At 60.7% G+C, this 17,999-nt stretch overlaps 1 protein-coding gene across 1 annotated transcript in view; it reads right to left on the bottom strand.

Moving 5' to 3' along the window:
* Positions 1-17,999, bottom strand: part of NECTIN4 (nectin cell adhesion molecule 4) — a 44,087-nt gene that overhangs the window by 4,194 nt on the left and 21,894 nt on the right. Inside the window, exons 2-8 of the mRNA XM_038382771.2 lie at positions 10,442-10,795; positions 8,289-8,579; positions 7,588-7,708; positions 4,620-4,771; positions 3,099-3,246; positions 1,446-1,524; positions 541-630 (exon numbers count right to left, since the gene is read on the bottom strand). Coding sequence (XP_038238699.1) covers positions 541-630; positions 1,446-1,524; positions 3,099-3,246; positions 4,620-4,771; positions 7,588-7,708; positions 8,289-8,579; positions 10,442-10,795 — 1,235 coding nt within the window. The remainder of the gene's footprint in view (positions 1-540; positions 631-1,445; positions 1,525-3,098; positions 3,247-4,619; positions 4,772-7,587; positions 7,709-8,288; positions 8,580-10,441; positions 10,796-17,999) is intronic.

The following is a 17,999-nucleotide window of genomic DNA, read 5'->3' as shown; positions in this document are numbered from 1 at the left end:
AGAGGGGGGCAGGCTTGTGAGTGTGAGATGCACAAATGAGTCCCCAGTCGGAGGGCTGTATGTGTGTGAGCATGGGTGAGCTAGTGGGTGTGAGGATCTGGGGGAGCCAGCGCGTGTGAAGACGTGTGTGAGGAGGGGTGCGTGTGAGGGTGTCCGGGTGTGAGCTAGTGGGTGTGAGAATGCGTGAGCGTGTCCACACGTGTGCCAGAGCAGGGAACCCGTCTCTGCAGGAGCCCACCCTCAGCAGCCTTGGCCTGGGGGAGTGGTGGGGGGAGTGCATCCTGGCAGCCTGGACCCTCGCTTTCCAAGGCAGCCTGGACTGCAGTAGCTCAGGCCAAGCCACCGGCTGCAGGGGCTCCAAGGGGTGAGAGGGGCCCCCCGGATGCCAGTCCCCATCCGACTCTGCAGGGGGCTCCCGCGGCCACCTCCCCAGGGGCCGTGACTCCGAGCTTGAAGGGAATCAGCACAGGACAGGAGCAACAGGAGCTGCCCTGCAGGGCGAGCTGAGAGCCCCACCCCGCCCCCCGGGCCGCCCCTCACCATGACGGAGCAGATGCTGGTGCCACGCAGGCTGTCTCCCCGCAGGCTTCCCTGCCGGCTGTCCCCCCGCAGGTGCAGGGTTTCCTCTGTCTGAAAAACGGAGAGCGAGGGAGGGTGACCAACGCCTGGTCCCGGCAGTCTCCCTCACCCCCAGCCAGGGCCAGCCAGGGCAGGACGAAAGGGGCACTTTGCCCCAGCCCCATGTTCGAGAGGGCCCCCGAGCCCGTGGCACAGGAATCAGAGGCGCTGCTGCTCTGTGGGGCAGGTGCAGCCAGGCCAAAGAGGAGCAGGGCTGCGACCCCGCGTGCTGGGTCCCCATGCCCCACACAGGGAGCCAGGCCCAGGCCCGCGGGATGGGTGAGTCACCGCTGCAGGGTCCATGCTGGGCGGCTCCCCTCACCTCCCGCCAGTGTCTTTGCACCCGCAGCCAGAATTCTTCTTTTGTCTCCAGGGTCATTTTTGGGGGGCGGGAGGAGCTCAGTTTCAGATTTTGCCCTGGGCACCCAAAAACCTTTGTGCAGCCCTGCCCCCAGTTACCTTTATGGGGCTCAGTAGCTGCCCCCAATGACCCCTTATAGGTCCCAGGCAGCTGCCCCCCAGTAACCCCTACGGGCTCTGTGTAGCCGCCCCCAGCTATCCCTCATGCAGCCTGGGCAGCTGCCTCCAGTTACCCACCATGGGGTTGGGTTGCCCCGTCTACTGTCTCCTAACAAGCCCCAAACCTCACTCGTGTCTTTCCACACGTTCCCTGCAGGGGAGGCTCGGTTCTTCACTGAGCCAGCTCCCTTGAAAATCGGATGGGGAGAAAATTCAGCATAATTGTGGGAGGGGGAGGGAGCTGAATATCCCCAGCAGGGCCCCACTCCCTCCCCATTGGGCTCCCCCCACTCTCCAGGCCCCCTCACCTGGTTCCGGGTGCTGGTGCTGTGGCTGGAGTACAGGCGCCGGATGGAATTCTCCCTCGTTATGGTCAGCTCCTCCTCGCTGCCAGGTAGAGAGACACCAGGGTGAGCAGTGAGATCCGCGTCCTGGTCAGCCCCAAGAGCCCCGTGGCCTGGCTGAGCTGTGTGCTCTCCTCAGACCCCATGGCTGGTCCTCCAAGGCTGCTCCTGAGACCTGCTCCCAGCCTCCTGTATCCTGGCTGGCAGAGGTTAGCGCAGTGATAAGGGAAGCCTGGGGCTCAATTCCCACCGGGAGCAGCCTGAGGCAGGATCCGGGTGCCAGAGTTTGGGTGGCTGCCTAGTCAGGGGCAAGGAGGGAGAGGAGTCTGTCTGCAGGGCCTGGATCAAGGTCTCTCTAAGCAGGGCCCAGGTCACAGTCAGTCAGCACCTTCTACATCTCCAGGCAGGGTGGAGGGGTTGTACGCCTGCAGGGGCTGAACCGACCGGGTAAAGCTGAGCTTTGGGTCATCACTGGGGTGAAGGGCAGCATTTCAAACCGCACGAGGCCCAGTCGGGGGCCAAAACGACTCCCAGGTGGCGTCTGATGTGGTACCAGAAACGCAGCACAACTGTCGCGGGCAGTTTTAATGTCACCTCGACCGGCTGGCAGGGGTTAAAGCTACAACTGCCTGGACCATGCTAGGACTTAGTGACGGGGGGAGCCCAGAGCTGGGATAGCAGGGTCTGCGGGTCGGGATTGAGGGGCACCAGCAGAGCTGTACGGAGAGCCAGGGCTGGGATAGCAGGGGGCTACAGGTCGGGATTGAGGGGCGCTGGCAGAGAAGTGGGGGCAGAGCTGGGATAGCAGGGGACTGCGGGTCAGGATTGAGGGGCACTGGCAGAGCTGTGGGGGGGGAGCCCAGGACTGGGATAGCAGGGGGCTGCAGGTCGGGATTGAGGGGAATTGGCAGAGCTGTGTGGGGAGCCCAGGGCTGGGATAGCAGGGGGCTGCGGGTCGGGATTGAGGGGCACCAGCGGAGCAATGGGGGCAGGGCTGGGATAGGAGGTGGCTGCGGGTCGGGATTGAGGGGCACCAGCAGAACTGTGGGGGGAGCCCAGGGCTGGGATAGCAGGGGGCTGCAGGTTGGGATTGAGGGGCAACGGCGGAGCAGTGGGGGCAGGGCTGGGATAGCAGGGGGCTGCGGGTCGGGATTGAGGGGCACTGGCAGAGCTGTAGGGAGAGCCCAGGGCTGGCGTAGAAGGGGGCTGCAGGTCGGGATTGAGGGGAATCAGCAGAGCTTGTGGGCTGGAGGGGGGCAGAAGCTTGCCCAGCCACTCTCTGCAGTAGACCCAGCTGAAGCCAGCACCATCTGTCCCATGCTGCCCACTGGGCCTCCCATCCTCTGCTGCTCGCTCAGCCCAGCCCAGCTCGGGAGCTGGGTCCCCAGGCCTGAGGCTCACCACCCAGCGAGCGACGGTGATGCTGGGGCAGGCTCCCTGCTGTAATGATTTGTGCAGGAGCTCAGCTCTTCTCTATGTGGGTCCCATGGATCCCGTCAAGGGACCCTTTGGAGGCAAGGCAGAGAGGCCAGGCGAGGGGGGTTGGTGTATCTCCGGGCCGGGGGCGGGAGAGGGTGCGCCAGGGAGCTGCCCCTCCCCCCTTGCTCCGTCTCTTACTATTTCTCGGAGATGCGCCTGGTTTTCCGTCGGTGGTAGAGGGTCATGAACACGACAACCAGGACCAGCACGCAGAGCAGCACGGCCGCAATGACGCCCACCACCACCACCGAGGCTGAGACCACGTTCACCTTCTGCAGCTTATTCTCTGTTGGGAGGGACAGACAGGAAGAGGCTGAGACTGTGGCTGTGGGGGCAAGGCACAGCTGGTGTCCGATCGACATGGGTGGGCTGGCAGGAACCCAGACTCCAGGGCTAAAGGGGCATCAGACTGGATGGACAGATGGATGGACAGACAGATGAATGGATGGAGAGATGGACAGATGGATGGATGAGTCAATGGATGGACGGACGGATGGATGGGTGGGTGGATAGACAGATGAGTGAGTGGGTGGGTGGACAGATGAGTGGATGGATGGATGGATGGATGGGTGGACAGATGGATGGGTGGACGAGTGGACAGATGGACTGAGGGACAGATGGATGGGTGGATGGACAGATGAGTGGATGGATGGATGGGTGGACGGATGGGTGGATGGATGGATGGGTGGGCGGATGGATGGACGAATGAGTGGACAGATGGACTGAGGGACAGATGGATGGGTGAATGGACAGATGAGTGGACGGATGGATGGGTGGACGGATGGATGGACGGATGAGTGGACAGATGGACTGAGGGACAGATGGATGGGTGGATGGACAGATGAGTGGATGCATGGATGGGTGGGCGGATGGATCGATGGGTGGGCGGATAGATGAACGATGAGTGGACAGATGGACTGCGGGACAGATGGATGAGTGGATGGATGAGTGGGTGGACAGATAGACAGACAGATGGGTGGACAGATGGACACCTGATGTTTAATTATCAGCCCCAGCTGGTGCTAGCTCTGAAGATCCAATCGGCTTCTGTACGGCTAAGGATTCCCCACCCTGCTCCCTGCAGCACAGCGCCCCCTAGCATCACTCAGGCTCAGCACTCGGAGCGCTGTCTGCTGTATCGCCATCCCTGCCTCGTGCGGTGCTGGGCTCTCCAGGGCGGGCTCCCTGCCCAGGTGCTAACCCAGCCAAGCCCCGACGCTCTCCTGGACTCCGGAGCCCCCCTGATGCTGAGCAGCACTAGGCCCTAGAGCAATTGCTGGGCGGAGGGGACAAGACGGGCAGATTCCCCCAGGAGAGCTCAGACCCTGGTGAGGGGTGGGTGCCCGAACCCAACGGGGCTGGATTTGGACCCACATGAAGAGGGCCCAGGGCGAGCCCAGAGCCAGCACTCTGACTGCACCACCAGCCGGTGGGCAGGGTAACCCACAGCCCCCTCTCCAGCTGCTGGCTCCAGGACGGGACTGAGGGTGCCCCCATGTGATGACACTGGACATCACAGGTGGGGAGCTGGAGAGCCCCAGGGAGTGTCTGCATCCACCAGCCCTGTTCTATCCATCAGAGCCAAGCCCCCCCATCGCAAGGGGCCTTATCAACCCCACCACAAGGGGGCGCTGCCACCCCGCCTGCCCCAGACTCTACCTTTTATGCTGATGCTGGCCCGAACCTCCTTGGCTGCAAATCTGTTGGCGACCTGGCAGATGTAGACGCCAGTGTCGTCGGGGGTGAGGGGTCTCTGGAAGAGGAGGGTGGCGCCCTTGACCTTCACTCCTTCGGGCATGGGGCCGTTGAGCCTGGGGAGCAGAGGGGCAGAGTCAGCGGGGGGAGCTAAGGAGGGATGGCAAGGGGTTGAACGAGCAGGGGGCAGCGATCCCACTCGCTTTAACCAGGGTGCTCTACAGTAGCTGTTCCCAACTGCCATCACTGCCCTAGAGCAGGGGTCTGCACTGGGAGGGGGTTGCCCAGTGGAAGGAGGTGCTAAGGGGGGCTCTATGGGACAGGCTGGAACCCCTGGAATAGAGGGAGACACAGCAAGACACATGGATGGACATGAGAGAGCCACACGGAGAACGTCTCGCGCCACCCCCCCCCCCGCCCTGCGTCCCATGGCTCTCCCTGCAGCCCCGTGGCCGCCGGTTGCCTCCCCTGGCCGACGTGCCTGGACGGGCGGCTGTGGTGGGCGGGGCGAGCCGGGACACCGTGAACAATAGGTGCTGAAATCAAAGGGCTCCCTGCCTTTTCCCACGGTTCCCGCACGGCTGATCCGCTGCCAGAGCCCAGTGCCGGGGCCTGCCCAGACACAGCCCGGAACGCTGCACGGCTCCTTGCGTCACCGCACTGGGGCTGAGTCGGCATGACCCGGGCCACCGGTTCCATCCCACACGCCAACACACGGACACACGCACATGTGAACAGAGGGACATGCGGACACACACACACACAACACGAACCCATGCACAAACACACACACGTAAGTGCCTCAACACATGCACACGTACACACACACACACGTTCACATAGACACCCAAACACAAATACAGCTCCCCAAACCCATATACACAATGTATAGTGTCAAGGTGCACAGAAACACATGCCATTCCAGGCACCCACCCTCCAATTTACACACACATGGGCACAAACACAAGGCAGACACATGAGCACAAATACAAAAACACGTCCTCACGCAGCCACACAACCAGACCCCAAAAACAAACGCACATGTTTGTATACAACATCACATCCATAGATCCAGGCGTATACACACACACAAACAGGTACACATAAGAATGATCACCTAATCACAAACATGCCTGGGTACACACATACCCAGGTACTCACACACATGAACCCAGGTACACCCAAGAACGATCCAACACACATACACTAATTCTTGAGTATGGACCTGCACATACTCCCAGGCCCAAACACATGGGCCCACATACTAAGACCCCGTGGGATGCCACCCAAATAGGACCCTTCCTTTTCCCCTCTACAGGGGTCGCTGGGTCTATTAACCATCTGGCTGCTGCTTTGGCTAGGAAGCACGTCCCTTTGGCCCCGTTTCAGGCCCCACAAAGCAGGATCCAGGGGTTCAAATCATAGAGTCTCCAGGGGCTTGGCCCCTCGGCCCCTCCCTCAGCTCAGGAAATCCCCCAGGGATGGGAAAATGCCTGTGGAGGGAAAAGGAAAAGGGGGAAGGGGTGTGCCCCAAAGCCCCACTGTGTTTCATGCCTGGCTTTCGGGGGGCAGCGTGGGGAGAAAGCTCCAACCATTGATTATGTAGCACGCCCAGAACAGTAACACCTGGAGGCTGACCCAGGCCAGCGTCCCATGGGGCCAGACGCTGGCACATCCCCTCCTTTTAATAGCAGCGGTGGCACTGTGCACAGGCCCTCCTTGCCAGCCTCTAGGCATCCCAGTCAAAGCCCTCTCCCTGCAGGGCCTGGCCAGAGCCCTGAGGGATCCTAGCTCGCCCCACGTTCCCCCATGCTGCCCCTTAGCCGCACCTTGGGCTGCCTCCAGCGACCTATGGCATGTCCCAGCCAGTCCCTGCCGCCTCAGGGCTCCCAAGACAACAGAGATGGCTGGGCGATGACTCAAGTGTTTATGGAGGTTAAAGCTTCCCTTGAATGGCTCCGTGGGAGCTGTGCACTCCAGCCTCCTGGATTCCCAGCCTCTGGGATCACGAGCATTGTTGGCTGGGAATGCAGCTGCAGGTCTGGGACCAGGCTAATGGGCACCCAGCCTGGGCTGGTAGGAAGAAGACGGAGGTGAAATTGATTTTGTGGGCTGGAGTGGCAGGGCACTGCTCAGGGGAAGCTCGCAGCCTTGCAGTCCCAGCTGCCGGAGGCTTGCCCGTGTGAAATCACAGCTGGCCCAGGCAGCCCCTGGCAAACCTCAAACTCAGCTGGGACTGACCGGTTGACATGCAGAATATGCCACGCAGCTAGAGATTGTGAAGAGCAGGTTAGATAAACCCGTGTCAGGGATGGTCTCAGATCATACTTAGTCTTGCCATGAGTGCAGCGGACTGGATTAGATGACCTCTCGAGGTCCCTTCCAGTCCTACGATTCTATGTCACCAACTCGCTGGCTTTGAGGTAGCCAGGAATGAAGACAGGCCTATGGCTTGGCCAGGGAGGGCAGCCATCGACCGGCACTTTGACCCAGAACACAGCCCTTCTTGGAGCTCCGCCCCGCAGCGTGAGCTGGTTGTCACCAGAATTCGAACCCTGGACCTCCAGAACTAAAACACCAGCTGCTGCCTCCTGCTGCAGAAGTAACTCCGCTAACTGGCAGCTGTAGTAGGCTCTCGTGTGGGTCACACCGGCTCCTCATGCCCATATTCTGGCTGGAGGCAGGTGGGGAATGGGCACCCCCTTGGAGTCTGCAACCATGGCAAACTCCCCTATGAGACCCAGAGCCCGGTCTGGCTGACCCTCTGAGGCTGGGTGGCGAGTCCAAACCTTGGGGTGCTTCTCAGACCTGAGCCCCCCCAATCCTCCAGCGCCAGCCCCCGATAGAGGCACAGGCCAGCCCTGCCCACTCCTCTGCCCCCGGAGCTGTGCTGGGAAGGAACCCTGCCCACAAACGGTGGGCTCACACTTACCGGGTCCAGTTGTAGGTGGGTGGGGGGTTGCCCTCGCCGAGGCACTTCAGCGAGACACCCTCCTTGCCCGCCTGCCAGTCCTCCTCCTCCTCGTGCCCTCGCACTGAGGCGTCCGAGAGATCTGGGTGGGGGGAGGGCAAGGACCGTGAGGAGGGGGAGAGAGAAACGCTAATCTGAGACCCCCTTCACCCTCCCAGCCTGCGCTCTTTCCATCACTGACCCCATGCCCACCTTGGTCTGTGCAAACGTGTCCCCCGCCCCAAGCCCCTCAACTAAACACCTGGGGCCCCATCTGATCTGGGGTTCCCCTTCAGCCCTCCCCCACCAGGGGGTATATGCCTTCCCACTCCGACAGCTGCTCCCCTTGGGTGTCTCTGCTCCTCCCACTGCTCCACAGCACCCCCCAGTGGGTCTTTGCCCCCCATGACAACCCCCAGGGGCCTTTGCCCTACCCCATGCCAGCCCTCCAGCACTTCCATGGCAGGCCCCTAAGGGTCTCCACCCCACCCCCCTGGCACCTTCTGGGGGGATCTCTGCCCCCATAGCAGCTTCCCAAGGGGTCTCTGTCCCTCCCCCATATCACCTCCTGGAGGGGATCTCTACCCCCCATGGCAGCTTCGCTGTGGCTCTCTGCGCTTCCCCATGGCAGCCCCTCCCTCCAGGGCTGTGCCCCCCATGCTGCCCTCCGGGCTGGGACGTACAGGCGACGCTCAGCACGTGGGTGATCCTCTTCTCGTGCGGCAGCCCCGGGTGGCTGACGACGCAGGTGAGCGTCTTGCCGTTCATGCTGCGCCCAGGCACCAGGAAGAACTCGCTGGTGACGGAGGCTGAGCGGGGGTGCGAGGAGTGGCGGGTGCTGTTGGTGCCACGCACCTGCGCCTCCCAGGTCACTGTGGGCATGGGGTTGCCCTCGGCCGTGCAGGAGGCGGCCAGCGTCCTCCCCTGCCCTTCCTCCAGCGGGGGGCCGGGGTTCAGGGTCGGCAGCGGGGGCACTGCGGGGAGAATGCAGAGCGGTGACGGGGGTGTAAAAGGCAGCATCCCCCGGGACCCCACGCTGTCTGGGAATTTGCACCCCCCCCCCCAGGCCCCACGCAGCCCAGCATTTGCACACCCCCACGGGACCCCACGCAGCCCAGCTACTGTTCCCCTCCACAGGGCCCCATGCAGGCCAGCTATTGCCCCCCACCCCCATGGGGTCCCGTGCAGCCTGCCCCCCCGCCCCCCCCAGCCCCTGCACAGCCCAGCTACTGTCCCGGGGATGAGCAGTTTGGGGTGCAGGAGAGAGCCCCAGACTAGGGCAGGGGTTTGGGGTGCAGGGGAGGGGAAGCTCCAGCTGGGGGTGCAGGCTTTGAGGTGGGGTTGGGGATGAGGGGTTTGGGGTGCAGAGGATAAGGGGGTTGGGGTGTGGGAGGGGGTTCCAGGCTAAGGCAGGGGGTTGTGGTGTGCGGCGGTGAGGGCTCCAGCTGGGGGTGTGGGCTCTGGGGTGAAGTCGGGGATGAGGGGTTTGGGGTGCAGGAGGGGACTCCAGGATAGGGCAGGGGGTTTGGGGTGTGTGGGGGGTGAGGGCTCCAGCTGGGGGTGTGGGCTCTGGGGTGAAGTCGAGGATGAGGGGTTTGGGGTGCAGGAGGGGGCTCCAGGCTAGAGCAAGGGGTTGGGGTGCAGGGGGGGTGAGGGCTCCAGCTGGGGCTGTGGGCTCTGGGGTGAAGTCGGGGATGAGGGGTTTGGGGTGCAGGAGGGGACTCCAGGATAGGGCAGGGGGTTTGGGGTGTGGGGGGGGGGTGAGGACTCCAGCTGGGGGTGTGGGCTCTGGGGTGAAGTCGGGGATGAGGGGTTTGGGGTGCAGGAGGGGGCTCCAAGCTACAGCAAGGGGTTGGGGTGTGTGTGAGGGTGAGGGCTCCAGCTGGGGGTGTGGGCTCTGGGGCAAAGCTAGAGATGAGGGGTCCCCGCGGCCTCTAGGCACATGGGCGGCCAGGCGGCTCTCTGCACTGTGCATGTTGCCTTTGTGCCCGCAGGCACCGCCCCCCGCAGCTCCCATTGGTCATGGTTCCTAGCCAATGGGAGCTGCGGAGCCAGCACTCGGGGCGCTGGCAGTGCACAGAGCTTCGAAGTCCCTGGCTGCCCAATGTCCCAGCGCCTAGGGGCTGCAGGGGCCTGGTGGCTGCTTTTCTGGAAGCCGTGCAGAGCCAGGGCAGGCAAGGAGCCTGCCTTAGCCCCAGGCCCCCGCTGTGCCGCCGACTGGTGCCAACCAGAGCCGCCAAGAGCCCTTTTCGACCGGGCGTTCCAGTCGAAAACCGGATGCCTGGCAACCTTAGCCCCACGCAGCCTGGCTACTGCCTCCCCACAGGGCACCACGCAGCCCGGCTACGGCCCCCCCCATGGAACCCCACGCAGGCCCAACTCCTGTCTCGGGGTGCCTTGCCCAGGCCCTGCTCCTGCCCTGCGGGGGCCACTCAGGCCTGGCTCCTGGCCCCCAAGGGGCTCGCACTCCAGGGGGCCCCGAACAGTCTCAGCTCCCCCCTCAAAGGGCCCCCCCAGACACCCTGCCCCCCCCCTCCAGGGCCACCCCTGCATACCCAGCTCCCCCTACACTCACTGTATAGCCCCCACCCCTTCGGGGTCCCTCTCCCCCAACGCAGGCCTGGCCTGGAGACCAGGCGTTCAGGTCCCCTGAAGGCTGGGGCTCAGGGCTGCTCCCATCCCAATGGCTGGGGTGGCCCTGCGTGCCCCCGATCTCTGCAGTGGCCTAGCTGGCTGGAGTGGGGAAGGCAGCTCTGCCCACCGCTGGCCCAGCAGAGCCAAGGGCACCTGTAGGGCAGAGCAAGGCAGCCCCAGTGCCCCGTGCCCGGACCCTCACCCAGCACGCTGAGCGTCATGCTGCCCTCGAAATTGCCCGAGGGGAAGGTGATGAGGTGGCATTCGTAGGCGCCCTCGTCGGCCTGCACGGCATTCTTCAGCACGATGGCGCCGTCCTCCAGCGGCCCCGGCGCCTGTCGCAGCACCCGTCCCGCGTAGGGCTCCTGGATGTGCTCCCCATACTCCAGGTTCAGCACGGCGATCTCCACATTCTGCCCCTCGGCGCCCTGCTTCAGCCACGTCACCTGCACCACCTTCTCGCCCTCCTGAGCCCGGTAGCGGCATGGCAGCACGACGTCCTTGCCCAGCACCGCCGTGACGCTGCGCTCCATTTCCAGCACCCCTGCCAGGGACCCTGTGGGCACAAGAAGGGGAAGGGTTAACCCACAGCCCCCAGGGCGGGAAGACCCCCCGCCCCAGCCACTCAGAGCCGGCCGGGACTGTGTTAGGCTCCATGAAGGTGAAGTCCTTTCTTTGCCCACAGAAGAGCACAGGCTCTCCCCCCGCACACACAAGCCCCCCGCCTGGAGGGGCCCTACACACAGTGGGGTCAGCTCCCATAATGCCATGGGCACACCCTAAAGCACTCATGATAGATGGACTTTCCAGGGATGTGGCCACCTGAGCTGGTCCAGAGGCAGAGCAGGGGCCGGTCTACCCAACCTCAGGGGATGGGGACTCTCTGGGCTCAGCCCAGGTTAGACCAAACTGGGCCAGGGGGTCCTGCTCCACAGACAGGATCCATACCCCTTATGGGATCAGACGTGTCCCAGAAGGTCAGATCTTGCAGGACTGCAGCGGCACTGCCACAAGCCTGTGGCTGTGAGTAACAGGCCCCTGAGAGGAGAGGGCAGTCACTAGTTCCCCTTCCTGGCCACAGAGACAGTGGGGGGTCTCCTGGGACGTTCCCCCATACCGGGAACAAAGTTCTCTCAGGCAGGCACAGACGGGACAGATAGTGCAGTGGACTAGGAGTCAGGACCCTGGGATCTATTCCCGGAGCTACTACTGATTTCGTCCGAGACCTTGGGTAAGTCACATCGCCCCCTTGTGCCTCAGTTTCCCCTTCTATGAAATGTGGATGCCTCAGCCTTGCCTCCCAGCACCCTTACGAGGGATGAATTCCTGCTCCAAGCCTGTCAGAGGGCAGGCAGGAGAGAAAGGGAGAGGACTGTCATTCTGGGGCGTTTCTGTCCGGGGGAGGCAGCTCTCTGAGGTGAGTATCATCATCCCCATTTGACAGTGGGGGAAACTGAGGCACCAGGGCGGGGACGTGCCTTGCCCAAGGTCACCCAGAGAGTCGGCAGCAGAACCAGGACTAGAACCCAGGAGTCCTGACCCACACCTATGCTGTGCCCACAAAGCACTCTTGCTCTTCCACCCCCCAGCACCACGAATCCCTCAACACTACACAAACTCGCACCACTGAGTGGCTGTTTTGCCAACAACACTACGTGGGCGTCCTCTCTGTTCCCTGGCACTGGGCTGAGTGGGTTCCCTGGGAGTCACGCCAGCTACATGGTGGGTACTGTACCCTTGCGACCTGACTCCCCACTCCCCATCTCCTTCCCAGCCCTGGGCACCATGCCAGCACCATGCCAGTGCTCAACAGGATGGGAAGGGAATGCAGGATGGGGGTCAGCGAGAGCAAGAGAGTCCCCATGTGGGTGGAAACATTTCCAAAGGACCCAGGACGGTCGCCTCTTCACCCAGGAATCGTTGCACCAGGTCAGAGCAGCGGTTCCTCCAGCCTGGCATCCACCAGCATCCAAGGCCAGAAGGGACCGTTGTGATCACTGTCTGGCCTCCTGCCTGGGACAGGCCCAGTGCAGTGAGGGACTTTTTACCATTTTCCGAAGCGCCAGCTGGAGGCAGGATAATTGGTTCCATGCACCAACCGGCCAGTCTGATCTGACAAAAGCTGCATTCCTATTACGTGCCCTAAGGCCATGTAGTCAGACAGTCAGCCAACTGGGACCACTACTTGGGCCCCTCCTCTAATCACAGGATCTCCCTCCCCTACAGAGCTGGGAACAGAACCCAGAAATCCTGACGCCCAGATCCCTGTGCACTAACCACTAGCCCCCACGCCATCCCAGAGCTGGGAACAGAACCCAGGAGTCCTGACGCCCAATCCTGGTGCACTAACCATATTAGAACCCTGCAGCCATCTCAGAGTAGACCAATGTGCCATTCAGCCCCCTATCTTTTCTCCAAGTTTCCTTGACCTCCCCTCATCTGTCTATATTCAGCTGTTATCTCTTGACTTACACTCAGATTGTCAGCTCTCGGGGCAGGGAAAGTCTCTGTTCTGTATTGGTACAGCACCTAGCGCAATGTGGTCCTGGCCTGTGACTGGGGTGCCCAGGTGCTACTGTAATACATCTAATAAATAATGTGCCTGCACTATGGGGCCTGGTCCACAGCTGGGGCTACAGTAATGCAAACAATAAATAAATAATAAAGGATGGCAAAGAACCCTCAGTCCTTCCTGACCCGCAGCTGGTATCAGCCCCCCGCCCTGAAGCATGCTGGTGGATAGCCCATGCGACTGTGTGTCCTTGCCGATGAGTCTGATGAAATCAGCTCCTGTGAGGAAGGCGCTGACTGCGTTTCTGCGGGGCCAGCCTGCAGTGCACCCCTCTGCAGATCGCTGCCTCGTGCAGCGGGAGGGCATGCTGTGCTCAAACCTGGCCTCTCTCCAGCCGGAGCCCTGGGCTGAGGAATGCTGCTTCCTCTGGGGAAGCGGATGGGCCAGCGAGTCCAGATAAACCGGCCTGCTCAGATACCAAGGGCCGTGCAGCAGCTTGTGCAGATTCCACTCCCGTCCTCTCCCCACATCCTCCCCTTCACCCCCACTCGAGGAGGGGCCTGCACAGCTGGCTCAGAGCTGGGCGAAGGCAGGGAGAGCCCTGCCCCGCTGAAGGGGGCTCAGGTACTCCCCACCTCCTTGGTGGCTTCCCCGGGAATTTCGGAATGGGGCTTGATGCATTTCCCCTGGTTCCCCAAGGGCTCCCAGGTGGAGACCACAGCCTCTCTGACTTCACAGCCACCTGCACTGGAGTCTTGCCCACCCCCACCATTCCCAGCTGAGCAACTGACACACACAAGGAGGAAAGGGACAGGTCCCATAGTTGGGCCAGTAGCCCGGGAGTGCTGGGGGCAGAGGAGTCAGAGCCCAGCATCCCCCACGTGGCCCTATGGCTGCTCGTGGGAGCTCTCTCCAGGCCAATGGGCCCCCAGGGAGGGGAAAAGTTGCTTTGTTACATTTAGAAGCCACTGAAAATAACTGATTGGAAAGTCACCTTCCCGGGAATCAGGGGCCAAGTCCCCAGCTGGTGTAAATTCAGCATTCCTAGCGCGATGCTCTTTGACACCAGTCGGGTCTGGAGTCCTGGCATCCGGATTTACCCATTGAACAGCAGGGATTCTACATGGAACCCAGGGAAACATGCAGCTCTAGAATGATCCAGTCCACCAGCACGGGTTCTAGGTTTGCCCATTTGAATACAGCACATGAGCCTTTGGGGTTCCAAGATCCATTTTGCTTTGGAAAAACCTGAACTCTTAGCTGCCGCTGCTTTTATATTAATTATTGTTATTATTACTCAGTGCTGACTTCCACTGAATTGGAAACTGGTGGGTTTTTAAATCTCCTTCAAAATAAGTTTTGATCAAGTGAAAAATGGCTCCAGAAAACTTCAACCAAACTTTTTTTTTTTTTTTTTTTTAAAGTACAGATTTGGTGAAACCCCAAAGGCCCATGCACCCTCCCATCACAACTCTGAAAGGCACCGTCATAGGAATGGGTTGGTCCCCTCGCTGGTAGCAGATAGTGGAATTCCCAGGTTGTAATTTTTATTCAATGCGATGGAGAGATTCCGTCCCTGTACGTTCTCTGTGTGGAGATGGGTCACATGAATCTGATGATCATAGATTTTGAAACTAAGGGAAGGTTAGATCCTCTTGCCGGAAGCTCACAGGCCAGTAAATGCCAGTTCCCCCTGGACTGAGCCCAATAACTTGAGTTTGGCTAAAGCGTATCTTCCAGAATGCATCCGCTCGGCATCTGAAGACATCACATGATGGAGAATCCACCACTTCTCTTGAGAGTTTGTTTCACTGGTCAATCACCCTCAATCTCAGACATTTGCCTGCCTTTAACTTCCAGCCATTCACCCTTGCCCTGCCTTCCTCCACTAACAGGCCGGTTCATACCCAGGGTTTTCTCCCAGGCTGTTACACCACAATCAAGTCACAGGGAGCGTAAACCAAACACACAGTTTGCGCTATATAAATTAGTTACATAAATCGTCTAATCAGCTAACAGCAACGAGGCCGCGTGACTTAGTGTAACCAGCTGACAGCACGAATTGCAGATCTCACGGGAATATAAAAGGGATCCCCATCGGCTACGCCGTATGACATTCAGGTGCTAAAAATGATTCGCCCTGCCAGCCCCGGGACCTGGGAACGGCCCCAGGTGGGGAGCGTGGAGGGGTCACGCTTGCACGGCTGGATCAAAGGAATAGAGCGTTCCTGGGAGCCAGTCGTGTGGGGCGAAACTGAAAATCTCCAAGTTGGAGGCTTTGGAACTGTGGTTACCGACATTCTTCACAGCCTGGAGCTTCCCATGGGAGACCTTACCCCATCCTGGGGCTTGAGCGTGGGGCAGCTGCTAGGGTGAAACCCTGACCCCAGTGGCACAATTCCCCTGACTCTGATGGGGCCAGGGTTTGACCCTAGCGGTGCCTTAGGGAGATGCCCTCCCTGGAGCCACTGGCCTGTGAAATTCACTCCTGGGCAGAGGGGCTGCAGATCCTGAGGGGTTGGACTGCAGCCAGACTGGGGCCCAGCCAAGCCTTACCCGTTAGAAGAGACCGTCTGCAGCACAGCCAGGGCCTCCAGCTGGCAGGTAACTGAGCCTAGGTAGCTACTACACTCGCTGGCAGCCCAGATCCCCAGCTCCTCCGTCAGCGCTGGCAGGAGACAAAGAGGGAAATGTCCAGTGTTCCCATTGGCAGGCAGTGCCCAGGCCCGGTGCCCCCTGCCCAGCTATGGCCAGTATGGGTCGCCCTGCTAGTCTGAACTCTTGCCAAGGGACCAACTCAGCTGGGCACAGGTCCCCACTGTCGCTGTGCCCAGGGGTGTCGCCTGCGTCCGTGGGTACGTTCATCCCCACGTGAAGGTGGGATGGAAGCATGGATAACAGCGGTAGTGTGGACACAGCCGTACGGGCTTCAGTGCCGGCTAGCTCCCGAGCATCCTGGCAGGCGTGTTCTGGGGCGGCTAACCCATGCTGGAGCCTGTGCGCCGTGGCTAGCTGTTACCCCAGCAAGGTTAAAGCTAGGGCTTGCAGTGTAGATGTACCCTGTCTGCGTGCCTCTGTGCGTGCCTGTGTGTGCCTCCTGGTACGTAGCACGTGGCTGTACCGTGCCAGCTGCGTGTGTGCATGAGTGAGTGCATGTGGGCATGTCTCTATGTACTGTATGGACCCTGTACCCAAATATATACACAGGGCCATACTTGGGGCAGCTCGCCCATCCCACCACCCGCACGCCAGGACTATGGGGCTGTTTTCAGTGGGAATTACCTCTCCAGGCGCAGCACAGACCTACTCTGTGTGTCTTTGTGTTTCTGTGTTTGTCTGTGACCATGTGACCATGTGTGTCGGTGTGCGTCCATGTCTCCGCATGTGGGTGTCTGTCCATGTTTTTGTGTCCATCCATGTGCATATGTCCATGTTTCTTTGTGTGTCCATGTCCGTGTGTGTGCACGTATCCACATCTGTTTATGTCCATCCATGTCCATGTGTCTTTGCTTCTGTGTATGTGTCCATGTCCGTGTGTGAGCATGTGCAATACCCCATCACACGCTGCAATCCCCCATGACCCACCCAATCACATGCTGCAAACCCCCATGTCCCACCCAATCACATGCTGCAAACCCCCATGTCCCACCCAATCACGTGCTGCAATCCCCCCAGCACACGCTGCAATCCACCACGATCCACCCAATCACATGCTGCAAACCCCCACATCTCACCGAATCACACGCTGCAATTCCCCACGACCCACCCAATCACATGCTGCAATCCCCCACTTCCCACCCAATCACACATTGCAATCCCCCATTACATGCTGCAATCCCCCCATCACACGCTGCAAACCCCCACATCTCACCCAATCACACACTGCAATCCCCCATCACAAACTGCAATCCCCCACATCCCACCCAGCCACATGCTGCAAACCCCCACATCCCTCCCAATCACATGCTGCAATCCCCCCATCACATGCTGCAAACCCCCACGTCCCACCCAATCATACACTACAAACACCCACGTCCCACCCAATCTCAGGCAATCCCCTCATTACACTCTGCAGTCTCCCACGTCCCACCCAATTACACGCTGCAAACCCCCACGACCCACCCAATCACACGCTGCAAACCCCCATGTCTCACCCAATCACACGCTGCAATCCCCCACGTCCCACCCAATCACACGCTGCAATCCCCCACGTCCCACGCTGCAATCTCCCCATCACATGCTGCAAACCCCCACGTCCCACCCAATCACACACAATCCCCTCATCACACTCTGCAGTCCCCCACGTCCCACCCAATTACACGCTGCAAACCCCCACGTCTCACCCAATCACACACTGCAATTTCCCATGACTCACCCAGCCACATGCTGCAAATCCCCACATCCCTCCCAATCACATGCTGCAAACCCCCACGTCCCAACCAATCAATCGCTGCAATCCGCCACGTCCCACCCAATCACATACTGCAAACCCCCAGGTCCCACCCAATCACACGCAATCCCCTTATCACACTCTGCAGTCCCCCACGTCCCACCCAATTACACGCTGCAAACCCCCATGTCTCACCCAATCACACGCTGCAAACCCCCACGTCCCATGCTGCAATTCCCCCATCACATGCTGCAAACCCCCACGTCCCACCCAATTACACGCTGCAATCTGCCACGTCCCACCCAATCACATGCTGCAATCCCAATCACCCATCCCACTCCGGCCTCATGCCATACAATGCCTCTCTGCCCCTATACAGCCCCTGGCAATGCCATGCCAATTACCACCCCGGTGAGCTGGCTCAGGATTGTCCTGATTTTACAGAGGCAGGGCCTTGCCCAGTGAGTCAGTGGCTGAGCCGGAGTAGAACCCAGGCGTCCGGCCTGCTCTGCGCTCTCCAGCGCAAGCCAACGTCAGCGCCCCTGGCGACGCACAGCCCAGAGCTGTGCAGCAAACATCCCGGGGCCAGCGTCGACAGCCCGTCTTTGTTCAGCCTCCAGGAAAGAACACACCGCTGTGAAGAACCTTCCTGGGCGACAGAGCCCCAGCCAAGCCAGTGCCTCCGTCCTCCGCGCTCTTGCACCACGGGGATGGGTGCCCTCCCCAGCAACACCGTGAAGGGAAACAACTGTCCAGCAACATTAGGACTCCGTCAGGAACCACAGACACTCGTTGGCCTCAGGACATTTTGCACTGAGGGGGCCCTGTTCTTGGTTAGGGTCTGGGCAGCACCGGGCA

This window comes from Dermochelys coriacea, chromosome 24, assembly GCF_009764565.3.
Source record: "Dermochelys coriacea isolate rDerCor1 chromosome 24, rDerCor1.pri.v4, whole genome shotgun sequence".
Lineage (NCBI taxonomy): Eukaryota > Metazoa > Chordata > Testudines > Dermochelyidae > Dermochelys > Dermochelys coriacea.
The sequence above is the reverse complement of the archived record's forward strand: the minus strand, read 5'-3'. Positions and strand labels throughout refer to the sequence as shown.